General features: G+C 52.8%; 10 protein-coding genes across 10 annotated transcripts; 4 read left to right on the top strand and 6 right to left on the bottom strand.

Moving 5' to 3' along the window:
- Positions 1 to 39: 39 nt before the first annotated feature.
- Positions 40 to 1,682, bottom strand: GLOTRDRAFT_71174 (RNA-binding domain-containing protein). The gene is made up of 4 exons (XM_007864348.1): positions 1,507 to 1,682; positions 1,380 to 1,456; positions 960 to 1,290; positions 40 to 904 (listed from the first exon to the last, which is right to left on the bottom strand). The coding sequence occupies exons 1-4, from the start codon at positions 1,594 to 1,596 to the stop codon at positions 368 to 370; spliced, it is 1,035 nt and encodes a 344-aa protein (XP_007862539.1). The 5' UTR covers positions 1,597 to 1,682; the 3' UTR covers positions 40 to 367.
- Positions 1,683 to 2,065: 383 nt separating this feature from the next.
- On the top strand, positions 2,066 to 3,853 carry GLOTRDRAFT_119634 (glycoside hydrolase). The gene is made up of 6 exons (XM_007864347.1): positions 2,066 to 2,612; positions 2,665 to 2,811; positions 2,865 to 3,039; positions 3,089 to 3,205; positions 3,265 to 3,373; positions 3,430 to 3,853. Exons 1-6 carry the CDS (start codon positions 2,179 to 2,181, stop codon positions 3,525 to 3,527), a joined length of 1,080 nt encoding a protein of 359 aa, XP_007862538.1. The 5' UTR covers positions 2,066 to 2,178; the 3' UTR covers positions 3,528 to 3,853.
- A 1,851-nt stretch (positions 3,854 to 5,704) lies between these two features.
- On the top strand, positions 5,705 to 7,225 carry GLOTRDRAFT_71166 (uncharacterized protein). The gene is made up of 6 exons (XM_007864346.1): positions 5,705 to 5,767; positions 5,817 to 6,051; positions 6,123 to 6,299; positions 6,358 to 6,434; positions 6,518 to 6,642; positions 6,755 to 7,225. The coding sequence occupies exons 2-6, from the start codon at positions 5,893 to 5,895 to the stop codon at positions 7,045 to 7,047; spliced, it is 831 nt and encodes a 276-aa protein (XP_007862537.1). The 5' UTR covers positions 5,705 to 5,767; positions 5,817 to 5,892; the 3' UTR covers positions 7,048 to 7,225.
- A 141-nt stretch (positions 7,226 to 7,366) lies between these two features.
- GLOTRDRAFT_103590 (uncharacterized protein) lies at positions 7,367 to 8,180 on the bottom strand (the record flags this gene model as incomplete). The annotated part of the gene is made up of 6 exons (XM_007864345.1): positions 7,367 to 7,441; positions 7,500 to 7,619; positions 7,680 to 7,754; positions 7,809 to 7,856; positions 7,907 to 8,035; positions 8,088 to 8,180. The coding sequence occupies 6 exons, from the start codon at positions 8,178 to 8,180 to the stop codon at positions 7,367 to 7,369; spliced, it is 540 nt and encodes a 179-aa protein (XP_007862536.1).
- A 976-nt stretch (positions 8,181 to 9,156) lies between these two features.
- GLOTRDRAFT_109770 (mitochondrial ribosomal protein L11) lies at positions 9,157 to 10,025 on the bottom strand. The gene is made up of 3 exons (XM_007864344.1): positions 9,967 to 10,025; positions 9,474 to 9,914; positions 9,157 to 9,420 (listed from the first exon to the last, which is right to left on the bottom strand). The coding sequence occupies exons 1-2, from the start codon at positions 10,003 to 10,005 to the stop codon at positions 9,507 to 9,509; spliced, it is 447 nt and encodes a 148-aa protein (XP_007862535.1). The 5' UTR covers positions 10,006 to 10,025; the 3' UTR covers positions 9,157 to 9,420; positions 9,474 to 9,506.
- A 135-nt stretch (positions 10,026 to 10,160) lies between these two features.
- GLOTRDRAFT_109769 (Zn-dependent exopeptidase) lies at positions 10,161 to 12,188 on the top strand. The gene is made up of 16 exons (XM_007864343.1): positions 10,161 to 10,292; positions 10,343 to 10,372; positions 10,424 to 10,461; positions 10,522 to 10,574; positions 10,633 to 10,743; positions 10,794 to 10,807; positions 10,859 to 10,903; positions 10,958 to 11,041; positions 11,092 to 11,159; positions 11,211 to 11,355; positions 11,415 to 11,492; positions 11,548 to 11,621; positions 11,681 to 11,767; positions 11,825 to 11,868; positions 11,928 to 11,973; positions 12,027 to 12,188. The coding sequence occupies exons 2-16, from the start codon at positions 10,355 to 10,357 to the stop codon at positions 12,124 to 12,126; spliced, it is 1,005 nt and encodes a 334-aa protein (XP_007862534.1). The 5' UTR covers positions 10,161 to 10,292; positions 10,343 to 10,354; the 3' UTR covers positions 12,127 to 12,188.
- Positions 12,189 to 12,262: 74 nt separating this feature from the next.
- GLOTRDRAFT_91139 (uncharacterized protein) lies at positions 12,263 to 14,289 on the bottom strand (the record flags this gene model as incomplete). Its single annotated transcript, XM_007864342.1, has 5 exons — positions 12,263 to 12,376; positions 12,432 to 12,653; positions 12,694 to 13,089; positions 13,137 to 13,272; positions 13,325 to 14,289. 5 exons carry the CDS (start codon positions 14,287 to 14,289, stop codon positions 12,263 to 12,265), a joined length of 1,833 nt encoding a protein of 610 aa, XP_007862533.1.
- Positions 14,290 to 17,749: 3,460 nt separating this feature from the next.
- GLOTRDRAFT_71157 (uncharacterized protein) lies at positions 17,750 to 18,690 on the top strand (the record flags this gene model as incomplete). Its single annotated transcript, XM_007864341.1, has 4 exons — positions 17,750 to 17,824; positions 17,878 to 17,948; positions 18,007 to 18,047; positions 18,106 to 18,690. The coding sequence occupies 4 exons, from the start codon at positions 17,753 to 17,755 to the stop codon at positions 18,300 to 18,302; spliced, it is 381 nt and encodes a 126-aa protein (XP_007862532.1). The 3' UTR covers positions 18,303 to 18,690.
- On the bottom strand, positions 18,601 to 21,068 carry GLOTRDRAFT_136424 (uncharacterized protein; the record flags this gene model as incomplete). Its single annotated transcript, XM_007864340.1, has 5 exons — positions 20,905 to 21,068; positions 20,495 to 20,846; positions 20,373 to 20,443; positions 19,969 to 20,322; positions 18,601 to 19,917 (listed from the first exon to the last, which is right to left on the bottom strand). Exons 1-5 carry the CDS (start codon positions 20,956 to 20,958, stop codon positions 18,601 to 18,603), a joined length of 2,148 nt encoding a protein of 715 aa, XP_007862531.1. The 5' UTR covers positions 20,959 to 21,068.
- Positions 21,069 to 21,163: 95 nt separating this feature from the next.
- Positions 21,164 to 23,838, bottom strand: GLOTRDRAFT_114240 (uncharacterized protein). Its single transcript, XM_007864339.1, has 18 exons — positions 23,701 to 23,838; positions 23,558 to 23,650; positions 23,424 to 23,509; positions 23,351 to 23,372; positions 23,272 to 23,301; positions 23,211 to 23,218; positions 23,123 to 23,153; positions 22,891 to 23,072; positions 22,792 to 22,825; positions 22,649 to 22,736; positions 22,386 to 22,598; positions 22,193 to 22,338; positions 22,104 to 22,137; positions 22,006 to 22,046; positions 21,824 to 21,951; positions 21,737 to 21,766; positions 21,599 to 21,677; positions 21,164 to 21,523 (listed from the first exon to the last, which is right to left on the bottom strand). The coding sequence occupies exons 1-18, from the start codon at positions 23,788 to 23,790 to the stop codon at positions 21,347 to 21,349; spliced, it is 1,512 nt and encodes a 503-aa protein (XP_007862530.1). The 5' UTR covers positions 23,791 to 23,838; the 3' UTR covers positions 21,164 to 21,346.
- Positions 23,839 to 24,090: the final 252 nt, after the last annotated feature.

Here is a 24,090-nt window from a genome sequence, read left to right as displayed (position 1 = left end):
GTCGATTGGTGCTAAATTTAGATCGCAGCTCAAATGACACTGGCTGCCACAGCCACACTATCCATTAAACCTGGTCATTCATGAATTCTCGTAACGTACGTGAACGGAAAAAGAAAAAAACGAAATCGCTTCATTAGGGAGCAAGCGATACACAACAAGTTGCCAACTAAGAAAACGGCACCAGTCCGCTCACTAATTGGCGAGAGCGGTCACGGAAGGGACGTAAAGTAGCGTAACGGTGTGAGACAGTAAAGTCCACAAGACGCTAGGAAGAATAAACAGGAAGCGCAGCAATAGGGGACCATTAAGTCAGAGATATGAGCAGAGCGGGGTCATTTGGGTGCTATGAACTGGATTTCTTGATCATTTAAGAGGCAATGACGGTCGCCTCGGGAGTAGCATCCCCGGCGGTAGCAGCCTCAACAGCAGGTGCATCGGCCGTGGGAGCGTTCTCTGACTGTTCGCCTTCCGTTTCTTGCGGAGGGGGGGAGTTGACCGCGACCTTGACGGCGATCGCCCTGCCGCCCACCTCCTTGCCATTGAGAGCCTCGATCGCCTTCTTCTGCTCGTCCTCGTTGCCAACGTCGACGAAGCCGTAGCCCTGGCTCTTTCGCCGCTTGCGGATGATGCGAGCGGAGAGGACGTTGATGCCCGCCTCCTTGAACAGGTTGGCGAGTTCATCGTCGCCGACGTTGAATCCGAGGTTGGCGACGAAGAGCATGTTCTTCGAGGGCTCGCCGGTGGGCTCCTCGCCAGGGGCACGACGGGGGCGAGGGGTCCTAACCTTTTTGGGCTTCGGCTGCTTCTTGACGGCCTCACCCTCCGCGGGAGCAGCGCCCTCCGCGCCAGAGGTAGCCTCGCCATCGGCAGCAGCAGCGGCCTTCTTGGCAGCGCGCTTCTTGCGCTATATATGCGAAAGAGTGAGCCTCTGGAGTTACAACGCATTAGCATATACTCACGTTGACCTTCTTCTTTTTCTTAGGCTTGGCCGCGTCAGTAGTCTCGCCGGGAGAGCCTTCAGCTTTTTCGGTGGTCTCGCCGTTGGCCTCGGCGTCCGTGACCTCGCCACGGGGAGCCTTGGATCCGCGCCTGCCCACACGCCTCTTCTTCTCTTTCTTTTCCTGATCTTTCTCACCGGCCGGTTTGGCCACCTCGACGATCACAGCGCGGCCATCAAGCTCTTTCTGGTTGAGAAGCTCGACAGCCTTCTGCGCGGCTTCGGCGGTGCTGAGCGAGACGAACCCGTACCCCTTCGAACGCGTCCCCCGAAGGATGACATGGGCCGTGATGCTGCAGAGGGAGTGTTTGTTAATTACGTGAACGGGCCAGGTGGCGAGGCTATGCTAGTGCCAGCACATTGGCGGGAAACGGGGACGTACATCTCGCTCTCAACCGGCGCGAAGAATGTCCTCAGCCCTTCATCCGTGGTGGAATAGGACAGATTACCCGCAAAGACCTGGGGGTCGCGGTGAGGGCGGCACGCGAGAATAGGAGAAGAACGCGTACCTTGAAGCCAGGAACCTCTTCCTGGACTTTGTCCTGGGTAGCCGGAGGCACGCCGTTTTCGGTGACAGGGGCGGCGGGGGCGTCAGACATTTTGAGCGGTGGGACTGGAGGGTGATGCGTTGACGAACGAGAGCGCGGACTCGATGAACCGTTTCCTGTAGCTTGACTTGATGGTTGGGAGAAAAAGTGTGAGGCGTGGCTGGTTCCTTTTTGGATTCAGAGTCCAAACTCCGCAGTGATTGACCCAGACCGTGCAGTCGTCATGGAATGCAAGTGTAAAACATACAGTATGTAGCTATGTTGAGTAACAAAGTTGGTATACATCGAGTGCAATTGCGCTGCGCTTTCCTTTGCGCTTCCAACAGGGCAGCTGCACACCCTTCGCTGCATAGCGTCCACACCGTCCCCAGCGCGGGCAACAGAGGCCTTGGACGAGCACGCGCGCTGGCAGTTGGCAGGGTCCGTGCAGGGAAGCCGGCCCCAGACGTCTTGGCGACGACAGCTTATATAAGGCGTCTTCTGACCCTATTTATCAGTTTTTCCTCTTCAACCACGACCAGCATCCCTGCGCCTCTCCTCCTCCTCCTCAGGGCCCCCACACTCATTTGCTCTCCCGCTCCTTGTCAATCGGTTCCCTTTCGACGCACACGGCCCATCCCTATTTTTGCAGCCATGGCCGCCATCAAACTGCTGAACCTTCTTGCCATCTCGTCCCTCGCTATCCTTGCATGCTCGTTCGGCGCGACTCCCGCTAACGCGCTCGCCACCGACCGCCACCACATTGCCCGCAGCGCTGCCCACGGCCACGATGGGCTCGCCAGGAGGAAGCGCGACAACGCTGCTAGCAAGCGTTGCAAGGCCCGGCCCTCCAGCAGCGCCGCTCCTGCTCCGTCTTCCAGCTCCGATCCCGCCCCCTCCAGCAGCCAGGCGCCTGCTCCCACGTCCGACGCTCCCGCAAACAATCAGCCTGCCAGCACTTCCGCAGCCCCCGCCCCTTCGGCCACTTACACCAGCAGCGGCAACACCGGCTCGGGCAAGGTCGGTCTGGCCTGGCCCAACGGCGCTGACGACTCCCTGAAGAACTACAAGACGGACAAGGTCAAGTGGTAAGTGACTCTTCTAACGTGGAAGAGCGAAAATCTCAAGCTTGTTCTGCAGGTTGTACACTTGGAGCCCCGACATCCCCGACAATGCGCGCGAACTCGGCTTCGAGGTCGTCCCCATGCTCTGGGGTGACAACCAAGTCCAGGAGTTCCAGGAGAAGGTCGTGCAGGGCTATGCCAACTACGTCTTGGGCTTCAACGAGTGCGTGACACTGTTCGTAGATCTGGAGTAGGAGTTAACTTGTAACCCGCCAGGCCCGACCAGGCTGGCCAGTCCAACATGACCCCCCAGCACGCCGCTGACCTCTGGAAGCAGTACATTGACCCCCTGAAGTCCCAGGGTTACAAGCTGATTTCCCCGGCTGTCACTTCTGCCCCTGCCGGCAAGACCTGGATGCAGGACTTCTTCAAGGCCTGCGACACCTGTCACGTACGTAGACAGCCATCTAGCTACTCGCATGTCTGACACCTGTCTACAGTTTGACGCTCTTGCCATGCACTGGTATGATGTGAGCGCCGACGCGTTCATCGCGTACGTTGAGGACTTCCACAACACCTTCAACCTCCCCATCTGGGTCACCGAGTACGCTTGCCAGGTGAGCTGAGTGTCATCGCTGTTGCCGTGCAACGTTTGCTCATGCGTGATTCGTTCTAGAACTTCAATGGCGGTGCTCAGTGCTCCGACAGTGAGATCGCCTCCTTCATGGCCCAGACGACGAACTTCATGGACGGTGCCGATTACGTTCAGGCCTACATGTGGTTCGGTGAGTAGACGTCTGCTCAAACACCGTCGCCAGCTGTCTGACTTTCATCTCTCTAGGTGCCATGCATGACATGCAGGGTGTCAACGTCGGCAACCAGCTCATGGCGTCCAGCGGTGGACCCACGCAACTGGGCTACCAGTTCATTAACGCTTAGAATGTCACGTTAGACTTAGTTGCCGTCTCACGTCCGCTGCCGTTGTACTGGAGGATTCCGCCATGCCATATACCCGTACTTTCTTGTCTTTTTAGCACCCCGTCCTGCGGGCGGTTTCTGCCTGCAGGTCGGGCGCTGGTCGTGCTTGTCTTCCTTATCTCGATCACTATCCACGTTATAACTGTTCTTGATATATGCCATGGGCGATGTAGCTCTTGTGCGTAATCCAATGTTGATTAAGAAGTTGGTTGCATTCAGTGCTGGTTGTACAAAGGTAGAGCAGAGCAGAACAGACAGCATTGTGTCCTGTAACAATGGTATCTCGGGAGCCATATGCATGCTGTCGGCCCAGTGTCGGGTGATTGATAGAAGCAGCCTTTGATGGCACTGTGTGGCGGAGTGCGTCGGGTTAGGTCTTCTGACTTACTTTCAGGATTCTCTGGAAGTTCATCACTAGATTCACTACAGGTCCATCATGACGAGGTGATAAGTTTGTTGCGATGGATGATGGGTGATGGCTCATGCAGATATTTTCACAGCGAAGTCTGCGTACCGTGTTGCTGAAAATACCCAGATGCTTGGTGCAGCCCATATGTGCCCACTGCATAAATGCAAGTCGAAACGATCTGTGGGGAAAGGTGGCCAGATATGTTCCATTGAGATGCCTGTATGCTTGAAACACTCATCGCGCAGACTGGTGAACATTCAACGCCTGTTAGCAAGCCAGGACAATGCGTAGGTTGTCCGGCATCAAAGGGCTTGTTTACGTTGGCCTCAGCGACGACGCGGTTCCTGTATCCTCCTGAGACGCTAGCGTGCGAAGGGGGTGATGGAGTTTCTTGTCCCTTGCTGGATGTGCTGCGAACTCGTGCCTGCAGTGCCTTTATATCACTGAGAACCTCCTCGATTTTTAGAATGGCCACTATACTTTGCAGGTACAATCAACTTTTCGCCACAAGCGAGTATTCCTTGCCTGTTCACGATTATATCTACGCCGCAGGGGCAGGTCTTCATGTCTCATGAGGAGGTCTGTCATGTGCTGGAGACGCAACTGGTAAGTCGCATGCACCTTTTTTCTGCAGGAAGTATGCTTGTTGGTGGACGGTCAACGATATACTTGGACTATTGCAGGGACGATGTTAATAAAATGGTCTCCTCGCTGGGCCCGGTGCTGCTTGGTCATGTCACCCGCGGGTCCTCGCAATAACGCCTGACGCGATAGGCAGAACACGGTTGACGCCTTGCCTGCTTGTCGGACCCTGGATGGTGAGCATGGCTGCTTGCCTCCCATCCTTCATGCTACTTGCTCGGATGGAATATATTCATGGCCATCCTGCCTCCGCAGCGTCACAGAACGGTAGATCCGTTCCTCAAGCCACGCGATAGTCGTGTGCGTTGGGTTACGTGCTTGACCTAAATTTATAGGTCTTTGCGAGGTGCCTATCTCCCGCGGTTTAGTGCAAACTCCTGCCATGGAAGCCTACCTGGATATCTGCCATGCTCGTGGCGAGGCGTCGAAACCCCGGGAGGCCCCTTGCACCTTCAAGGCTCGGAAGGAGCTCTGTCAATGATGGTATAAAATCACCGCTCAAGCAGCAGACTTATACCTCAGCGATATCGGATTGGGCCCTCTATGCCGGTCGCATTGTCTATCAGTGAGCGCTGGGCCGTGGATGGTCCGAGTTTACAGCATGGCGTAAGGTGTGAATATCCTAAACCTTACTGGCCCAGTCAAACATAAGATCCGTAACCCTTGATAGATTCTGGTTGATATACTTAAGTTCCGGTCCTCACACGAGAGCCTTGTTCACGTTGTGCAGTCGTTGTTGGAGGGCGTACCAGTAACGCGGTATACGGAGATAGTATCTGGGGTCATCTAGGGGCTCTCGTCGGGCCGATCTGCGCTTCCCTTCTGCAACCAGAAATGGTCACTGTTCTACGGGAGTGACGGAAGTAATTCATTCGGCTCTGCGTGCTGTGCAGAATGATGGGCAAGTAGTGATCGTCAGCTTCAAGTTAGGGTCAATCGGGCGTAAAATGAAGTCCCTCCTGAGATGCAGAATGGAAGTCAATCTTGGGCAGAACGGTCTTCGCAAAGCCGGGACAAAGGAGCGCTTCTCTGTGTTTGCACGCGAGGCCACGTGCGATCTCCGAACTATCTCCTCAGCGGGGAAGAACGGGTCTCCGTTCGCTGTTCTGCTGCTTCTTAGAGGACGACTGTTTATACACTCGGAATGCAGGTTGCTTCCGTTTCTCTTTTGATTGTGGCGTTTCTCACGAGGAGAACAGGTGTAATCCACCGCTGAGGAATTCCCACTTTCTATCTTCACCCGGGCGTTCATCTGCACGCGTCGATTGAATCAAGATGGTCGCCCACTTGCCTCCTGCGGTCAAGCAATTGCTGACCCTGCGCAACCCCCACCCGTATCCACCGCCGTCCTTGTCAAGGCTGCAGGGAGTCCTTTCCAAGACTTTCAATGATGCCAAACAGAGACGCGCCGAGACTGGGTGGCTGGTCCTGACGGTGCGCGACTTATCCAGTCACTTGTGATCCAAGCAATTTCTAAGTTCCGATGCTCGTACTTGGGCATGTAGATGTGTACTCTGTTGACCGCCAACTCTCCTCCGACCGTCAGCCATCTCTATCGGTTTGCTACGAGAACCGATCCTGCGAACGAGTCGACAAGGACTAGCCTGTCGGATGCAGTCAGGAAGGCCGCTATTATGCGCGAATCTGCGCTGAAGAGCACGATCTTCGTTGGAGTACCTAGAGTAAGTCATGGGCCATGACCAAGTCAACTCCGATCATCCAATGTATACACGTCCCTAGGTTATTCTTTCCTTGACTGCCATGCAGGAAGCCATGGAGAAAGACGTCAAAGATGGCCTTCGGAAGCACTCTATAAGGTATCGATTTTCCGTTTAGGCTTTCAGGAATAGCGACCGCGTTGTTTGTCCGATTTTGATGCCTTTTCACGATTCCATTCTAGAGAAGCCAACCCGGAAAATATTGAAGAGGTCGTCGCTCGCGGGAAAGCGCTGTGGCAATCGATCTACGCCCCACACGACGTCAAACTCTACAACAAGTTAGGATCGTTGCACCCTGATTTCATCAGTAAGTCCATCCTGTGTTTAATCTGCATCTTCCAGCGATCTGGCTCCATGTCGTCTTCATCTGGAATCTGAGCTTCCTGGAGTCATCGACTATTAAACTGAACCATATGTAGCATTTATTATCCAGGCTTATGGAGCCATTCTGTCGCCCTTGCCGGGAGGCGAGGCCATCGAAGGAAACCTCAGCCGTGCTTTGGGCTCCGTTGTGGGCATTGCCACCCTTCGTGCGGAAGGGAGAGTAGTCCCGCAGCTCACCAGTCATGTGTTCGGCCTCCTGAAGGCACGTTACGTCGCAGATCAGAACGAGGAAGATAAGTGGCTGTCGAGTGACGAGGGGACAGAGTGGGTAATCCGTACTATCGACACAATCCTCGATGTGGTGGAGGGAGAGCGCGCCAAGCTGTAGGAAATCCAGACATCAGATTATCATCGATTGTATCGTTTGGTCCGGGAACGTGTATCATACGGCCTTCACCGAATACCGTTCGCCATTGTCGTGCCCTGAATGGGGAAGTGAATTAACCATTGAAATACCACAGGACCATCATGAGTAGATATAAGGCATAGTGAGGGGACCGTGGAAGGGTTACATATGTGGAGTATTGCCATTATGAATGATGCATGGGTGGGGTATGTTAAAGATGCAGATGCGCGATTAAGATGATAAATCTTAAGCCAGTTAAGATATTGAAATATTGAGCCTGGATCGAGATACACTCGAAATATTATAGGCCGAAGGCCATGACAAACCGGTATAGCGTGGCTGTCACCGTGACATAGTCCATGAAGGGCGGGTGCGTCTATCGATAGTGCAGATTCAGCATGCAGAAATCTCAGTGCCTATGATCAGGAACGTACCACCGTGCCAGCGCCTGCAGTGCGAAGGAAGTGCAGCTCCGTGTACACGTCCCCGAGCTGATAGCGCTGAGGAGTCACAGGCCGGAAGAGCGCAATCGTGATGCCGTTCGGGTCTTGAAGCTGGTGGCACAGGTAGAGTCAGTCATGGTCGAACTGCGGCGGCGGCGGTGGAGTACTCACGATTATGTCTCGAGAAGAGCGGTTGGGGCGCCATCGGTACTGGAGACCGTCAGGCCCGTTGAATACCCTCGCACCCTGAATGCAGCATGAACACTCCTATGCCTCAAGTTGATCGAGGCTTGAACTTACCTGTACTTGGGGATCGGGTCGAACAAGATCTGCCATCGGGAACGTTGTCTGATTGCGAGTCAGATAAAAGCCAAAATTGCCCGCGAGTATGGACAAACCTTGCCGATAATGACCCGACCTAGGCCGCCATTCGGCGCCCACTCAAGCTTGGCCACCCGATCCTCTCTCCCTGGCCGAATCGTCCGCCAGAGAGTGGTGACATTCAAGCCACTTGCTGCGATATCGGTCTGTAGGCAATGGAATCAGCATGTGTTGGAGGATATGTTCTGGAAACCGTACATGAAAGCGGTATGTCACCCCATAGGCGTTGAAGAGTTGGCTCTCGCGGGGGTCTTGGGAGGTCCAAAGGAGAATGTCGCTGGAGCCAGACATGTCGAGTTGATCTTCAGGTAGTTGGTAAGGTTGTTAGGATCTGTCAGGGTGGCAGAGGAGTGAAGAAAACTGGCAGAACTCGATGGCCTTTTATAGGGATTTTACCCGGAGCAGGATTGTTGTATCCGTATGTCGAGTGGAAGCGTTCGATCGAAAACGTGGCCATGGTGACATCCCGAGTAAATACAACGGTGTAAACGTGTCGAGGGAATGAAGAAGGATCCGTGATGTTGAGTTGACTTTTGTGAAGCCTTGTACAGTGGAGCAAACGCTCGCTGTTGCTTTGGGGTCGAGGCATGATCGAAGGCAGACACGAGGAGATCCGCAAGCGCTGTCTCTCCTCCAATCTGCGGATTGACGCGGAGAAGACTAGGTGGATGGTCTCTCTGCATCAGCAGCCTGAAGGTCAATGCAACATAATCCTTCGGAAAGAGATCACTTGAGATTCACCTATTGTCGCTAGTGCATGTGCTGCCTATAGGAATAACAGTTCTGTGACCACCATACGATAGTCTCTAGAAAAAAACAAAAGGTATCTGGGGTAGACCTGTTTTTCGCCGGCATGCATGTGGTAGACGAAGTACTTGATGTACACTTGATTAGGCAGTTCGGACGCGATACATTGGACGCCTTAGAAGTGTGGAAACGTGCACCCGGGTGTGCGGCCCAGGTGAGCAGAGCGTGTCCACAGCGTGTCGTACATACCATTCACAGTACAAGGGGTGAGAGATAAGCTGAGGTTCAGGGAATAGTTGAACATACAGGAAATACACTCTCGGGAAGGAGCTCCCCGGCGGCGTAGCGTTGAATCGAAGAAGGCAATGACGGCGCGAAGCCATGGGACGCCACTAAACGAAGATGGCAACGACTGCACACAAAGTACGGAGACTGCCTCTATCGATCGTATAACAACAGAATTTAATTTCATCTGCACGAACCCAACCTTGTGAGGCCACCTTCGGACGTGCAGTCGCTGCCCGAATCACAGGGCGTCCCATCCGAAAGGGAAACCGGGTGCAATCAGCAGCAAATACGATGTTACAATCCGTTCATCTCTGAGATTATAATCCGAAGACCTTGGCATTGCACTGATGACAGAGGTACATATGCACTACCAGTAGTCTCAGGGATCGAAGTCACTGGCGAGCCAAGGCTCTACTGACCTATATGGCATTCTGTCCTCAAGTGTCGGCAGACAGGGACAACCACCCATAATCAGGCACGCCGTTTCTGTACAACGCTGGACATCAACAGTTTAGTACCTACATGAGTAGAGAGAGGGACATCACGCACTGAAGCGGGCACCCGCACAGGGTTCAGGACGGATCATGGAACAACCTGGATCCCGAGAGTCCTCGCTGTTCCAACGATCGTACTCGCGATAGCCTCCAGCCGCAGATGTTTCAGGTGCTCGTCCGTGGCTTTGATTTTCGCGATCTCGTACACGTGCTTTAGACTGACGGTACCCACTATGTCATGACCGGGTCGGCCTGTACCCCTTTCAATCCCAGCCGCTTTCTTGAGGAAATAGGCGGTCGGGGGCGTTTTCGTTATGAAGGAGAATGTGCGATCGGGCTGTATCGTAATCAGGGTGGGAGTGGGCACGCCAGGCTCGATGTGCGCCGTTCGCGCGTTGAACTCCTTGCAAAAATCCATGGATTTTACTCCACGGGCACCAAGAGCAGGACCAACAGGTGGCGTCGGTGCAGCTTTCCCCGCTGCCACAAGGATACGCTTCCAGGATTATCAGTTTAATGATTGATCGCAAATGCAAGATTAAACTCACCACAACCTGCGCCCGCGCCTTCAGAGCTGCCTTGGACATGCTAGACTGGCATGAATGGGAGAGCGAAACTTGTGTAGCGGGACACGGAGCAAACAAAGCCAACCAGCCCAAGAACGCACGTGAGCGACGCGTCTCCCGAAACCGATCACCTCCGCTTCAGTGCTTACAGCTACAAGGTCGCTTTCATAAGTATTCATCGAACTACAGCTCCATGAAGTATTGGCTTGCTTTGATTGCCAGCACATCTGCCGTCCTCGCAGGACCGCTGGCGAAAGCGCAGGAACGCCTGCAGTTTCCCCTGACCGGAAGCGACCACAAGTACCCTGGTATTGAGTTGGATCTTAATGAACTTAGACTCGTGCAAACGGATGGACAGAACCCTCGCTGGATGACCGAACTAGAGAAGGTTTATCCGCTTTGATCTGTGCGGAGGTCGCGAGGCTCACCTGTTTACAAGATCAATGCGAAAGCACAAGGCATCCGATTCTTCGACATGTGATACGACCTGCTTCTTCTGAGCATACTCCTCATTCATTTGTCCTCTTGTTTTACTAGTACGGAATCGCAGGACTTGGACAACCTTGCAAGCTTAAGGTTGATGAGACAGAGTACATTGACCTCTCCCCGACCATTCTTTATGCTGACGGAGATATTGCCCCTTGACAGTCTCGTTTCCTTCTCCAAATGCCACGGAGCAGGTCAAGGCCGTACTTAAGACACTATCCACGGCCGGACCTAAGGAAAACTTGGCGAAATTCACCAGTTTCCGCACCAGATGTATGTTCCCTATCGTTGTTCCCCTCCTTGACCACTCAAGTCTAGCCTAGATTACCGGAGTGACGTTCGTTACTATAGACGGTCTTCTTGCGCCATATGACACCTTTTATGCTAGACTGGACGCCAGTCTCAGCAGTGGCTCTTGTCCAAGATTGCGGAGGTACCTTCCCCGGGCCCGGTGTGGTCATCTATCGCTGAGATGTTCCTCCTATAGATTACGGACGACTATGCATCGAATTCACTCAAGGAGCATATCAGCATCAGCGAATTTAGTCATTCCTGGGGACAGAACTCGATTGTATGTCCCGAAAGGAAGCACTCTGACACATTATCCATCGTCGGTCCTAGATTGTCAGTATCAATGGTTCCTCTGTGGAAGACGACGACATAGTCATTATCAGCGCCCATCAAGACAGGTAGAGACTTCTACTCTCGTTATGTTAGTTCCGGCTGACAAGGGGCCTGAGCACAAACATATGGCCCTTCCTACCTGCTCCAGGTGCCGATGATGATGGCAGTGGTTCTGTGACTATCCTAGAGAGTTATCGGGCCCTCATTGCAGCAGAGTTTCGGCCCGTTCGCACTGTCGAATTTCACTGGTATTCCGCAGAGGTGTGCCGTCCTTTGGTATAACGATTTCCAGGAGTTCAGGGAGATTTCCCACGACATAGGAAGGAGGCCTTCTAGGGTCCCAGGCCGTAGCTCAGTATTATGCTGCCCAATCAAGGAATGTTCTAGCTATGACTCAGGTAGCGACGTCTCGATTTCATTTCCTGGTAGCCCGATGCTGACCTAGCTTCTCAGCTCGACATGACGGCGTGGGTCAAGCGAGGAACTAGCGAGGAATTCGGGATAATCACTGACTATGTAGACCCTGAGTACTATCCTTCTCAAGCGACAAATACAGTAGACAGTCTGACACCCTATGGTTCTATAGCCTTACCGAGTTCAACAAGAAGCTCGTCGACGCATACCTCGAAATTCCTTACGTTGCCACGAAATGCGGGTATGCGTGTAGCGACCAGTGAGCTAGTTTGTTCTTTACATTCCAAGCACATGGCTGAGGAACGATACTCCGCAGCGCCTCGTGGGGTAAGGCTGGTTACGCCAGCTCATTCTGCACGGGTGCGGACTTCATATATTACTGATTTGCAAGACGATCATCTTACCGACTTGCTGCACAGAGAGCGCCTTTGAGAACACCAACAAGTACATCCATACTAGTAACGAGTATGTTGCCTTTCATTTACTTATGGTTTCCTGCTGATGATAACGTATGATAGCCGTATCGATATATCCGCCGAGTTCAGTTTCGACCACATGCTGCGCTTCTCCAAATTCGCTGTTGCTTTTGCGGTCGAGTTGGGTGGGTGGAAGGCATGAAGCGTTTTACTCTCGTCTTGACAGCTCTTGTATTATCTGTTACACGTAATGATCTCGCGGAGGAGCCGAGGCTCTTACGGACGCTTTGATACATTGCAGGATGTTATCTGCCTTAGCGGCCTTGCGACCAATCTAGCTACGCCGGCCAAAACGTAACTATATGTCCGCCGTACGCCAGGACATCGGATTGAAACAAGGCTGTATGCACTATTGGCGCAGGTCGGTGCTTTCTGCTCTTAATGGTAACATCCTACCGGCTCGTCGTACATGAAATACTTAGTTGACATATTGGGAATGTCACGCACCGTTTTGTGGCGAAAGTCCCATACATTGATACTCCCATCGGAGTACCCAAGGCAGAAGTAACTCATAAAAACGCTTCCCCGCCGATAACGTGTCGACTCATGTCCCGTACGATGTTCATCTCGTCCAAATCTAAGGCAGGGTGACCGATCAAAAGACCCCACCCGCACATCGTAAATCTGGATTTGGTGGTCTAAGTCCTTCATCTGAATTCGACCAGAAAACTGAGAAGGCTCGTTGAGACCGTTAGATCCGTCAACGCACCTCGAGAAGGACGAGGTTAGGATCCTGTGCATGAACATGAATGTGCCGCACCGGCGTCGACTTGCGGATCGGGCTTGTCTTTGTGGGCTTGTGAAGGTTCATCTCATATATGGTTCGGCCCGATGAGGAGAAAACAGCCCTGTTCCTGCCATTATACGCTAGGGCATGCACGGGTCCTGAATGGAATATTGGCAATGCTTCAGTTGCTGCAATCTCAGAGTCATCGATAGTCCAGTGAACCACCCGCTTGTCGTAGCCCCCACTCAGGAATTCCAGCCTATCTGAAGCCAGTGCGCTGAGACAACTGATTCTAGCATCGCAAGTCGTATCACCTCGCATTCGACCGACATTATCATGCGCGGCATGATTGAGGTCTATTCGCGTGGGTTTCTTGTCCTAACCGATGTAAGATATGACAATAAAATTATTACCAGTAATCTCACCTCAAGAGCCGGATGCAGTGACATAAGTGATATTTGAGAGGGTCCAGAAGAATACCCAACGACGACGGTGTCACCCACCACAATGGCATCTTCTACGAGTCTGCGTCGATCCGCTGGCATTGACCAGCCGGTGATACTAATGCGAGTCTGTTAACGGTGGACGACTTTCATGTTTTCAGAAGACGCACCGTCGCTTATCTCGAATAAACTGGATATCACCCCTCATGGCGACGGTGACAATAAGTTGGTTTAGGTTTCTGTGGACGAGTACCCTTCTCGCTCGCGCGAAGTTGGTTTTCGGAATAACCACAGAGGACCCCTCGTCGTCGTCAGGTGGTGGCGACGCAACGCAGGACTGTGAGGCCTTGCGCATGGTAGTTGACTCGGGTCTAAAACTGCTCCCTTGAGGTGGAGGCTTATGTCGCTTCGTTCCGAGGTCCCGACGTGAAGTTGCCGGTCGTTCGTCGTCACTTGATCCCGAGGACAATTCGTCACTGGAATCTTCGCCCTGGGGGCGTGGTACACCTCCACCACTGGCCATGGGCCTGCCGAGACTTGCCTTCGGAACATCGACCTCGCAGACTGAGGCAAGAATTCTTTCTGCCGTAGATTCGCGAATGGATCGAGGGCGCATTAGATAAGTTCCCTCGTCGGGCCCAGAAGTTTCATTGTCGGAATCCGAGCTTGTGTCTGTGGATACATAGGAGCGAGGCCGAGCCCGTGGACACCGACGGCTGCCACTCGATTCAACGTCCGAAGCATCCAACTCCGCTCCTCTTGGAGCAGAGACGAAAGTCTCGGCTATCTCTAACGCGGCAGACCGCCGATGCCCAAGGACCTGCTCCCGAGAAGCAACATCACTGCCTGACGGCAGGGAGGATGGGTTTGCCATACTAATAACCTCCCGGCCCTTTTCTATAGCATCCTTATCCACGTCGTTTGAGGCATGCATTGTCAAGCCTTCTGAAGGTCGGGGAGAGTCCTGCGACACGCACGCTTGTCCAGACACTTCAACCTGGAAGTCAAAAGGAGACTTTACGGGAAAGCGAGGCAGAAGAGCATTTGGAAGTTCATTGAAATCATCCTCCGAGTCCGATATAACGATGGCATGATCAGGGTCAAAACCAGGGTCTGTGGTCTGCTTTGTGGCCATCGTTGATTTCGCAGTGTTTGGTGGTATCAGGAAGCGATCTTTTTCCTCAAATTTTTCATGGTCCAAGACCCTGGTAGTACTTTAAGTATCGATGCAATGCCAGACTTGAGATAGTACCGACCAGTCCAAAGTAATTCCATCAGCGCTGGTGCATTCAGGAATAGCATGGTGAGTAACGGGATATGGATACAGAGAAGACTATGCTCTCACAGAATTTTTTCTTTGCCCTGTACCCTCTTATGATTTTGACTAAGACGATCCTTAGCATCCTGGATAAGTTCTCTCAATGCCGAATCGTCGACGGTTCTCGTATTTAGATGGACCCTCTCGACACCCCTGGTGGGAGGTTTCAAAGACGACCTGGGAATATTCGGTGACACTGGAACCCGCTTCGTCGGAAGCTCTGGAGACGTGTTCCTTCTCTTGCAATTGCTTTGCCATCCCGACCATGAAGGACTTTCCGGCTCCAAGCGGCGTTTCCCGTCCCTTCTCGCACTGGTATAACTATTGTTCATGTAAAGACAAGATTGAGTGCAAGTTGTGACAGATCAGAGAAGCCTCAGAGCGAACGCAGACAGTAGATGCGAACGTTCTGAACTTTACAGAAGCGCAGACGCGACGCGCTCTCGTAACCCGACGCGTCGACGGCATATTCCGACGTGGACTCCTTATTGCAGCCACTGCAGTACCAACGTCTCGAATCTACAGTTGCGGCCCTCCGTCTTGTCTTGTCGCTATAGTTCGGCTATATGTCTGGCGTTTTCTCTGAAGATGCTCAGCCCAATGAAGCCCGGTCGTCGAGGAAAGGCGTAGGAGTCCCCGCCGTTCGCAGCTTTGGTGCGCGCCATACACCGCAGGGCCCTCGGGGGAGGGGTCGTCCATTTCCTCCACGGGGAACGCTAAAGCAGTTACATCCCGTGAATTCCTCTGATGATCTTTCTGTCGGTCGCAGTGGAGAAAACTCTCAAAGCGAAACGCGAAGGGGGACTAACCCTGCACTCTTTGTTAGCCATGAGGGTCGACCAGCGAAAAGGCAGAAGGTAGAGGGTAATCCTGATAGCTCGCAGGGAAAGGATATGCCTGGTTCTTTGTCACATCCACAGCCGAAAACAAAGACCCGTGACAAAGAAAAGTACTTGGATCTCGTTGTACCCCTGCCGGGACATTGTAGGAAGGGTGCTCCGAACTGCAATCGTCTCCGCCAGAAGTGGATTGACAAGAAGAAAAACTATCTGGAGGATCAGTACGGCGCCAAACTCCTGCGGCATGCTGTGATGGAGGACCGCATAACTTTCACATTCCTCCTAGAGTCTCCTCCGCGGCTTAAATCGCCCGATGCCAACGAAGGAGGCGAGGCTCTTCTCCCTACTGGCCAGATATATTCTAGGGAAGAGAGTAGTATGGCATCACCTGCGCGGCCAACGTCTCATGAAATCAGTACGGATTCGACCAAAGAAGTGCACACCACCTCACTGCCCGCGCGTCCGGAGAAATCGTCGCAAAAGTACCGATTCGATATTCCTCCAGACGTCGAGATAATTGATCTTACGGACGACACCTGCAGCATTGAAGCGGCAGCGCAGCCTGTGCAGGGGCAAGACTTAGGGCCCACCGGGCCGTCTGTCGAGCGGCGGAATAATACACCTGCCAGCAATCAGGTAGCAGCTTCGTGCAGTCGTGCAAATTCTTGTCGCGCTATATTCGTGCCAACAAGATTTGTATCCACTACTGTACGAATACACCCACCTCTTGCGACATGCGACAATGGCTATATGGCAGCTCCTTCAATTTCAGAGGTGACTTGCCACGCTGCAAGTACTAACAACGTGTCCAAGCCCCTACATCTCATGGCACGCCCTTCGTCCTCTAGTTCGGCCAGCGGATATAGCATTTCCGGATACCGTGCTTCAGTCCGATCCCCACCAGACCGCGGTCAGGATATCGTTGCTTTACCAAAGCACCAACATGATAAACCCCGCCGCATGCTTTTACCAACCACGGGGCATGAGTCCACGTTGCTCTATGCGGTCTCCATGCATGGTTTCATTTGTTCCATTGACGTGTCGCAACCTAGGTGGGTAAACCACACCATGCACCTGAGCACATGCGAACTTGATTTCTGTAGTAAACCTCCACAAAGTCTACGAATACCCGAAGACCCCTGGCGGGAGTCAATAGATGATGCTTGTATCCTCAACACCGCTGATCGCACGGTAATGATTCTGGGACATGCCAGGGACCGACATCAGGTTTCTGTTATCCAGGTCGCTCCAGGCAAGGTGGATACTATCTTTCTCCTTGTTCGCTTTATATTCTGACGAAGGTCAAGGCCGCTAACTCGGTCACGCTGGATAGACCATCCCGCCCATGTAGCGACCCTGGAAAGAGGCATGGCACTGGTATAAGCGCCGTATGCGCTTTGCGCCGTGGTGAAGATTTTGTCACGGGAAGCTATGATCACCAGGTCCACGTGTGGTCTCTGCGAAACGGTACATCTTCGATCTATTCAGCTCCTACGCTTTTAAACATCAAGCATACTTCCGCCGTCCAATCATTGGTATGCATTCGCGACACCAGTCACAAAGTAGTAACTGCCAGCGCCGATTGCTCTGTTAATTTGTGGGATCTGTCATCTGAACGAGTGGTTAGAACCATCAAGGTATCTAATTCTGTATACCACGTTCACGAATTGGAGAATCCCTTCTGTACTCTACTGGAGGTAATGCTAAATATTCATGTCTCCTTTTTCATTAGTCTGATTTCAATGAGTGCAGGTCGGTCATCGGGAGCAGCAATTCGAAATCCGTGATCATAGACTGGTGCCGGAGAAACCTGTCCAAAGGTTCGGATACGCCAGTCTGTATACGCACGGAAGATATATTAAAGGTGTGCACCAGCCTTGTCTGACATACTCTCCAGTATTAAAGCATGTTGATAGGTGATATCCGATCGTCGAAGTTCGCCTGTGGCGACCGTGAGGGAACCGTACGCCTTTGGGACCTGCGAAATACACAGGGAACTCCACTGGCGGTGCGCAGCTCCGAAAGCATTCAAAGAACCACATGGTTGCTGACGACCTCGATTATATTAGATGTCGTGTTTTCCTGGATGCAAAATCGTGCAGGTAGCCTTCCAGGGATCTGACAGCCTCATTGTGTGTTCAGACGACAGTGAACTGGCAACAATAGATTACAGGCTGACCCGGCCGTTAGGTTAGATCCGCATAGTATTATTCTCGCTCTCTACCCTTGCATCCACTATTGTCCGGCTCATGCGTATTTTACGCACATCTGTCGTTACACACAATCGAGTCCTAATGATTTGATACGTTCGAATACAATCTCTCCTCATACATTTCTACCATATTTAGCAAGCCACATACCAAATTTGCTCGGGCCACCAGGCTTATCGTAAGCGGCACTGCAAATGGCGTTAACCGTTGCAGAATCGGATCCCTGCTGGTATGACCGATCGCACTCGAAGGCGAGAAGATGTCGATAGGGCATACCGTCTGCAGGCACAGGCAGCGACGCTGGTATGCTCCCGTCTGCGCCTTATAGCGCTCAATAAGACTTGCGTATCGTATAGGGAGCACTGCGATACACTTGCCTAGGGTTGGGTGTTATCACTTTGGCCCACTACTCTTGGCCTGTCTTCAGGTGCAATCCCTGATTGTATACTCCATCTGAGTGCCATCAAACTGACTGCAATACCCAGGAAACAGACCTTACCTTTCAAGGCCTTCCTAGTCTCAACATGTGAGCTAGTTTGCAAGAGTATCAACCTTGTATCTGAATCTCCGTGTCTTCGTTCTAGTCACCATATACGGCCTGGTAGTATGCGCCGATACCGCATTGCTCTCCCATGAACAGGACCGGCGTATGCAAGAGACAGCTCTACGAAGGGAGGCCAGACTCGACCTGGCGCGAAGAGGGCTTGTCCCAACCGAAACGGAGATTGCCAAATGGAAAGCTGAGAGGGAAGTGAGCATGCACTCGAAGCGACCAGCATGATCAATCCCGGTACGTCTAGTCGCTTTCGAGCGTGGATGCGTTTCGTGAATTACTGATCAGTACGAGTCTATAACTGCCGTACTCGATATGGACGGTGGGATTCTCCTATTAGCTACAATACGTGAGGATGTATCATTCATTGCATACAGTGGACACGATACGACGAAAACTGTAATAGCAAGTCCGTGAGATATTGATCTGAACAAAGCAAGATGAAGCCCAAGGACAAGATATGGCTACAGGTCCGTACTGTAGGAATTGGCGACGGTCGATATGTAGTTGAGGCATGGATTAATGATCACTGCTGAGCAACACCCGTCCACTGTGGTGAATAGTGAGTTTGAGGAGGACCGGCAGGTGTCGACCACTGTGAGTTCATTCCATTCATCTGGGGAGGCCTTGGTGGCGGTCCAGGATACGGTGCCTGGCTTGTATTAACACTATAGGGTTGTACTATCGGAGGCTGTGGCGGTTGACCTCCTTGCATAGACGGCGGTGGCGGCGGTGGTGGGATCGGCTGATATATAGGTTGAGGGTTCTGCCCACCATAATTAATGGGGGGCTGAGGTAGCGGAGGCCGACCAGAGCTAGATGTACTGGACGCGCTATTGCTGCTGACTAGTTGAGAAGCCGGTAAAGGTGGAGGAGGCGGGACGTTGAAAGGATACGAATGTGGACTAGACTCGCGACCGGGTAATGGTGGGGGTGGAGGTATGCGTCCAGCTGGCTGAGCCTGAAGAACAGCAAGAGCGTTCTGATTCTGTCCTTGTAGAGGCAGCGGAGGCGGGACTGGAAGGGATGACTGTCTTCGAGGAGGGGCCTGCGGCGGGGGATATGCCTGGGGTTGTTGAGGAAGAGGCCTCGATCCCCCATTGGTGCTCAGTGAACTGGATGTGCTCTGAGGCAGTATAGGTTGATCATGGGAGGGAGATGGAGCTTCAGGCATGTGACCTGGATAAGGTTGAGGAGGTGCAGAGTGAGAGTGATGCGGTAGTGGAGGGGCGGAGTTCGGGGGATGGGGCAGCGGATGCTGCTGCGGTGGTGCAGATGAAGGTGGCTGAGGGGCATACTGCTGAGGCCCCGAATTTGGCGGAGGTGGATAGGGATAGTAAGGATACGCCTGTTGTGGTTGGCCTTGATATGATGGACCGGAGGGAATGAACCCCGAAGGCGCGGGTGTATGCACGGGCATGAAGCCAGACGGCATTGGCGTGGCCGCAGGCGGAGGTGCGCCGAACCCTGATGGCTCGGATGGGTGGCTTGCGAGCGGGACAAACCCCGAAGGCGCTGGAAGGGGCATGAAGCCCGAGGACGAACTCGGAATGCTGTAACGGGGCCCAGCACGTGGAGGCGCCCGAAAAGGCGGGTAGCCTGACTGCGACGTAGGATCGAAAGGAGTCGAATATGTCGATGGGGTGGGCAGTTGCGACGCGGTCGAAAACGTGCTCTGATTATCACCCGGATGCACGGATCCAGCAGAAGGCAGGTCATAATACGATGAGCCGCCATCTGAATAGGAGCTTTGGTTGAAGCCATGCGAGTGGTGGCTGAAGGAGTCATACGCAGAAACACCCCCTGCAGAAGCGGACCGGGGTGGGTATTCATTTCGAACGGACTTACAGGGAGGCACGTTAGCAAAAGAACACATAGCAAGCGGGTGGCGTACGGGGTGACTGCCGGCTCTTCCTCTGTGCCCCTCTACGCCGAACTCAGCGAAGTCGTTTGTCATCTGGTCCACTGCAGAAGAGTACTCGCCGCCATTTGGGTCATTCATCCGCTCATATGGGGGTACGTATAAATCATATTTAGCGAGAGACCCGGATGGCCTGAGCGCTCCTGGGACAGAGTCGCGTCTGGCTCCTTCGCTAGAGACAGCCCAAGATGAGACAGCACTCTGCGTCAGAGTACCCTCCGGAGAAGACGGGGGGGCTTCATCGGCAGGGACAAACGATCCAGCGCCACCGTATTGGTTCTTGTTCGCGACAGGTTTTGGCACAGACTTCTTTTTCGGCGGTGGTGCCTATTAAAACGTTATAGAAGTACCGCTAAGCAGATATGAACATCACTGACGTTGGACCAGAAGGTTAGTTCCAAATACACTTCTCCACTGTATCGTTCCTTGTGCATGAGCGTGAACCATTCTATGACCGCACACATCAACGAAAGCCGACAGAGAGATCGTCCGTACTAACCGTCGGTCTCTCCTTTAGTTAGGACCTCCGTGAGGTCTACGGTGGTTTCACCGATGAGATCAGGTTCTCTAGGATCATCCGCATAACAGGCCAACTTCATGACCTTCCCTCCTTTAACGCCCCTCGGGGCCTTGTCGTCCTTAGGCGGGGGCGGTGGGGGAGATTCGCCTCCGTTGGATGTTCGTGCCAGTTCGTCGTCGACATCCTCATACAACGTGAACCGGACCTCCTCGTCCCACTCCGGGTGCTGGCCACCCCGCTTGATCGCTTTTGTCCTTCGCTTCTCATTATTATAGACCACGGTACAGTAGGGATCTTGCTTCCCTATGTGTCTTTTGTTGGGTAGATTTCTCTAGTTGAAGTGACTGCGGTGAGGTCAATACGTTTAGGAGAGACAAGTACGTTCATACCGCTTTCAGTATGACAACAATGAGCGTGCCAATTTCGCGAGGGGTATACGACATTGGATTTCAAGGTCAACTGCGGCTGTACTAGGTCGATTATAGAAGAAAGACGCGTAGTACAAAGGGTAGCAGAGAGTACTCTCTCGAAACATGAGCTTGGCGGTAATCACTCTCGCCCCCAACCGAAAAGGGAAGCCCTCGCGCTCACGTTACGTTACCTCCTCTTTATTTATGCACGAACGTTGACTGCATCAACAACTTTGTGGCTTGGCAGCTGCGCATCAAGGCAATAGATTGGTATAACGAAAAGTAGGGATATATACGCTGGAGCGAACCCTTATGTTATAATTCTGCCAGTGAAGATTAGTACCCCTCGCGACATGTACATGCCAGCGCGAAGGATGAACGTATTCCATCCGAGTTGAGTCAGATAATCATAGTCCTACGCTTACTGGCCAGGAGTATACGATACGTTGTCCTTGAAGATGAGGTACGGCTTGCGCTGTGCAAGGTCCAACAGCATCTCGGCGAAATAGCTGTTCGCCCACGCGAACCACGGTCGCGTATAATCAGAGGAATTATAGATCGACTGCGACTCGTGGATCAGACCGAGGCCGTGTGTGTTCTATACAAGCATCCGCGGGCAAGTCAATACAATCATGAAACTCATCGCTCGAGAGCAGTGCAGAAATCAACTAACGTTCGCAATGAGATACAGCGACTTCGTAATTTCCGCGTCGTCGTCCGTGCCGAAGATGGCTGACACCTGCGACATGGGCCTGGTGGCGATTCTCTGTTGAATACTAATAGTGCCGTGTTTCCAGCGATTCACACTTACCATGGGTGCCACGGGTCGACATGAGGACCACTGCACAAGCGTGGTCAGAGGACCGTGAATTGTGTCGAACCGAGAGCATACACATACCCGATGCCGCTGAAGGTCTGCCCTGCTGCGTAGTAGGGATTGTTCCTCGACAAGAGCACCTTGCGGGTGGCTACGTAGGCAGGATCTGTCTTGTTCAGAAAGCCGAGGTAGGGCAATGCCAGCAGCGACTATAGCAGCAGTCAGGTACGAGATGGAATGAAGAGCGCGGTGAGAGGACACACTGGAACATTCGCATCATCCATCACATATCGCGAACCCAGGCCTAAGGAGCGTTCTGTCAGTCAAGCTTGCTCTCCTTGAGGCCCGGTCCGCGTCTTACCATTTGTCTCGTAGGCGAATATGTTATTGTACAACTAGCGGCATAGTCAATGAACAACACCTTCCAGCGAAAGGAAAAAGAGGACTGACAGTAGTGTTCCATATGGCGTCGCTGATAGTTTTGCTCCATTTCTTCGCCTGAGTGCTGATATTCTGACCTTGGCCCGCCGCATCGAGTATCTCAGCCAAATGATTCAGCTCGACGCTCAGCATCGCATTCGCAGGAGTCAGAAAGGCTGCGTCCTTTCAGCCCTCTCTCACGAAGCAAACCGCGAACACTGACCAAACACGCTGAGATCATCGGAGGGCCTGTGATGAGTGCCCACCAAGCCAGTGTAGCCCTTCGGCTCGCCGTTGCCGCCGTTGTCGACTGCAGGAGACAGAGCACCGTTCCCACCGGTCCAGTTGTAGTACGAGATCCAGTTGAAGTTCTCATCGAAGGAGGGCTGAGACTGTTCGTTGATGACTCGGAATATTCGGTCGATAGCTGCATACCCTACGTCCACAAAGGTTAGGATAGTCCCCGTCGGCCTGAGGAGTTCTTACAGTTATCGTTCATCATAGAGTCGTCGCCTGTGGCTTGATAGTAGGACCTTGACAGTTTGATGAATCCGCACAATGAATCAAGCTCGTACTGAGATACGAGATAGTTGTAAACCAATAACCTCGCAGGCAACATTGTGTCTGACCTTGCACTCGAAAACGGTTTGATTATCCACCGGACTGTCATGTGTGCAGGCCCAAATCACATCGAAACTCTCCTCGCGAGTGTGAACGACTTTACTTACGGATTGACTGTGACGTCGAGCGCCCAGTCATTTACTGTAGGGCTTAATCTGCTTTCCGGTGGAGGCTGGAAAGCACCGCAGTAGGGATATTGCGAGACGTATCTCGCTTCATTGTTGATGACAGCCTTGACAAGCGAAGCGAGGTCCTTGTCTATGGACAGAAGTGTGTGATAGTGAGCAAACTACAGAAGTTAGGCCGATCGGAGAAGTCATTATGGATACTGCGAGATACCTGATTGGCGGTGTCACGCAGCCATTGCGCCCTGTGCAAGAAATGTTAAGAGCCACGGTCTGCTTGTCCATTGCGAAACCGGGCCTACGTGATATCCTGGTGTTGCATACGTCAGGCCAACCCTATCTCTGTAACGTGCATTCACGTACCCCTGTGATGATGAAGGCCAGATTTTCTGTCTGATGTGCTGTTATGCTTATGCCCTTACTCGTTCATCGGGTGACTTACTTCGTTATAATACCTGACAGTCGTATCTTCAGAGTCTCACTGAGCAGACGCAGTGTATCCCGCTGGCTTGAACGTACCGAGCGTGTTAGGGAACGTGTTTTCGAACAGACGAGCAATGTCAGGGTCCTTCAAGCGCGTCGTCATGTTCGCTATCACTTGCTATACGGGCGTGAATCCTCCGGTATATCTTGTTGACGTTACACTCGCCTCAACAGCACTACTGTTGAACGTCCTGCAAGCCGGCTCAGGCCTCATATACGGCAGTGCCAGAGGGCCGCTTGATGGGTTCCCTTGAGGACTCTACTCACAATCAGCATCTACGCAAGCCGCCTCCACAGCTAAGTACTCACCTGTGCATAGGTCGTGTAATCCGGGCATTGCGCCTGGACAACTGCACCGAGCGCGCCGAACACGGACACGAGCTGCAACAGGACCTTCATATCGGACCTGCTCAAGGACGCCACGAGCGACGAGAACTCAGTGCTCGCCCAGTCATTTATAACGTCGGCGAAACCGCTAAATATTGCAGTCGGGCCGCGCTGGAAGAAGTTGAAGAACGCATGCAAGGCCATCCACGGGAACAACGCGTGATGCCTCGAATTGGTCTTGCGAACGTCACCGCAGGCGCCGACAGGGGACGACGCGTCTAAGGCGGGTTTGATTGCCGACGCGTAATATTGGTTCAACGCATCCCGTAACGCTCATGTGATTCTACGTCACACGCGAGTACACTCTGCCAT

Source organism: Gloeophyllum trabeum (assembly GCF_000344685.1).
Source record: "Gloeophyllum trabeum ATCC 11539 unplaced genomic scaffold GLOTRscaffold_00002, whole genome shotgun sequence".
Lineage (NCBI taxonomy): Eukaryota > Fungi > Basidiomycota > Agaricomycetes > Gloeophyllales > Gloeophyllaceae > Gloeophyllum > Gloeophyllum trabeum.
The sequence above is the reverse complement of the archived record's forward strand: the minus strand, read 5'-3'. Positions and strand labels throughout refer to the sequence as shown.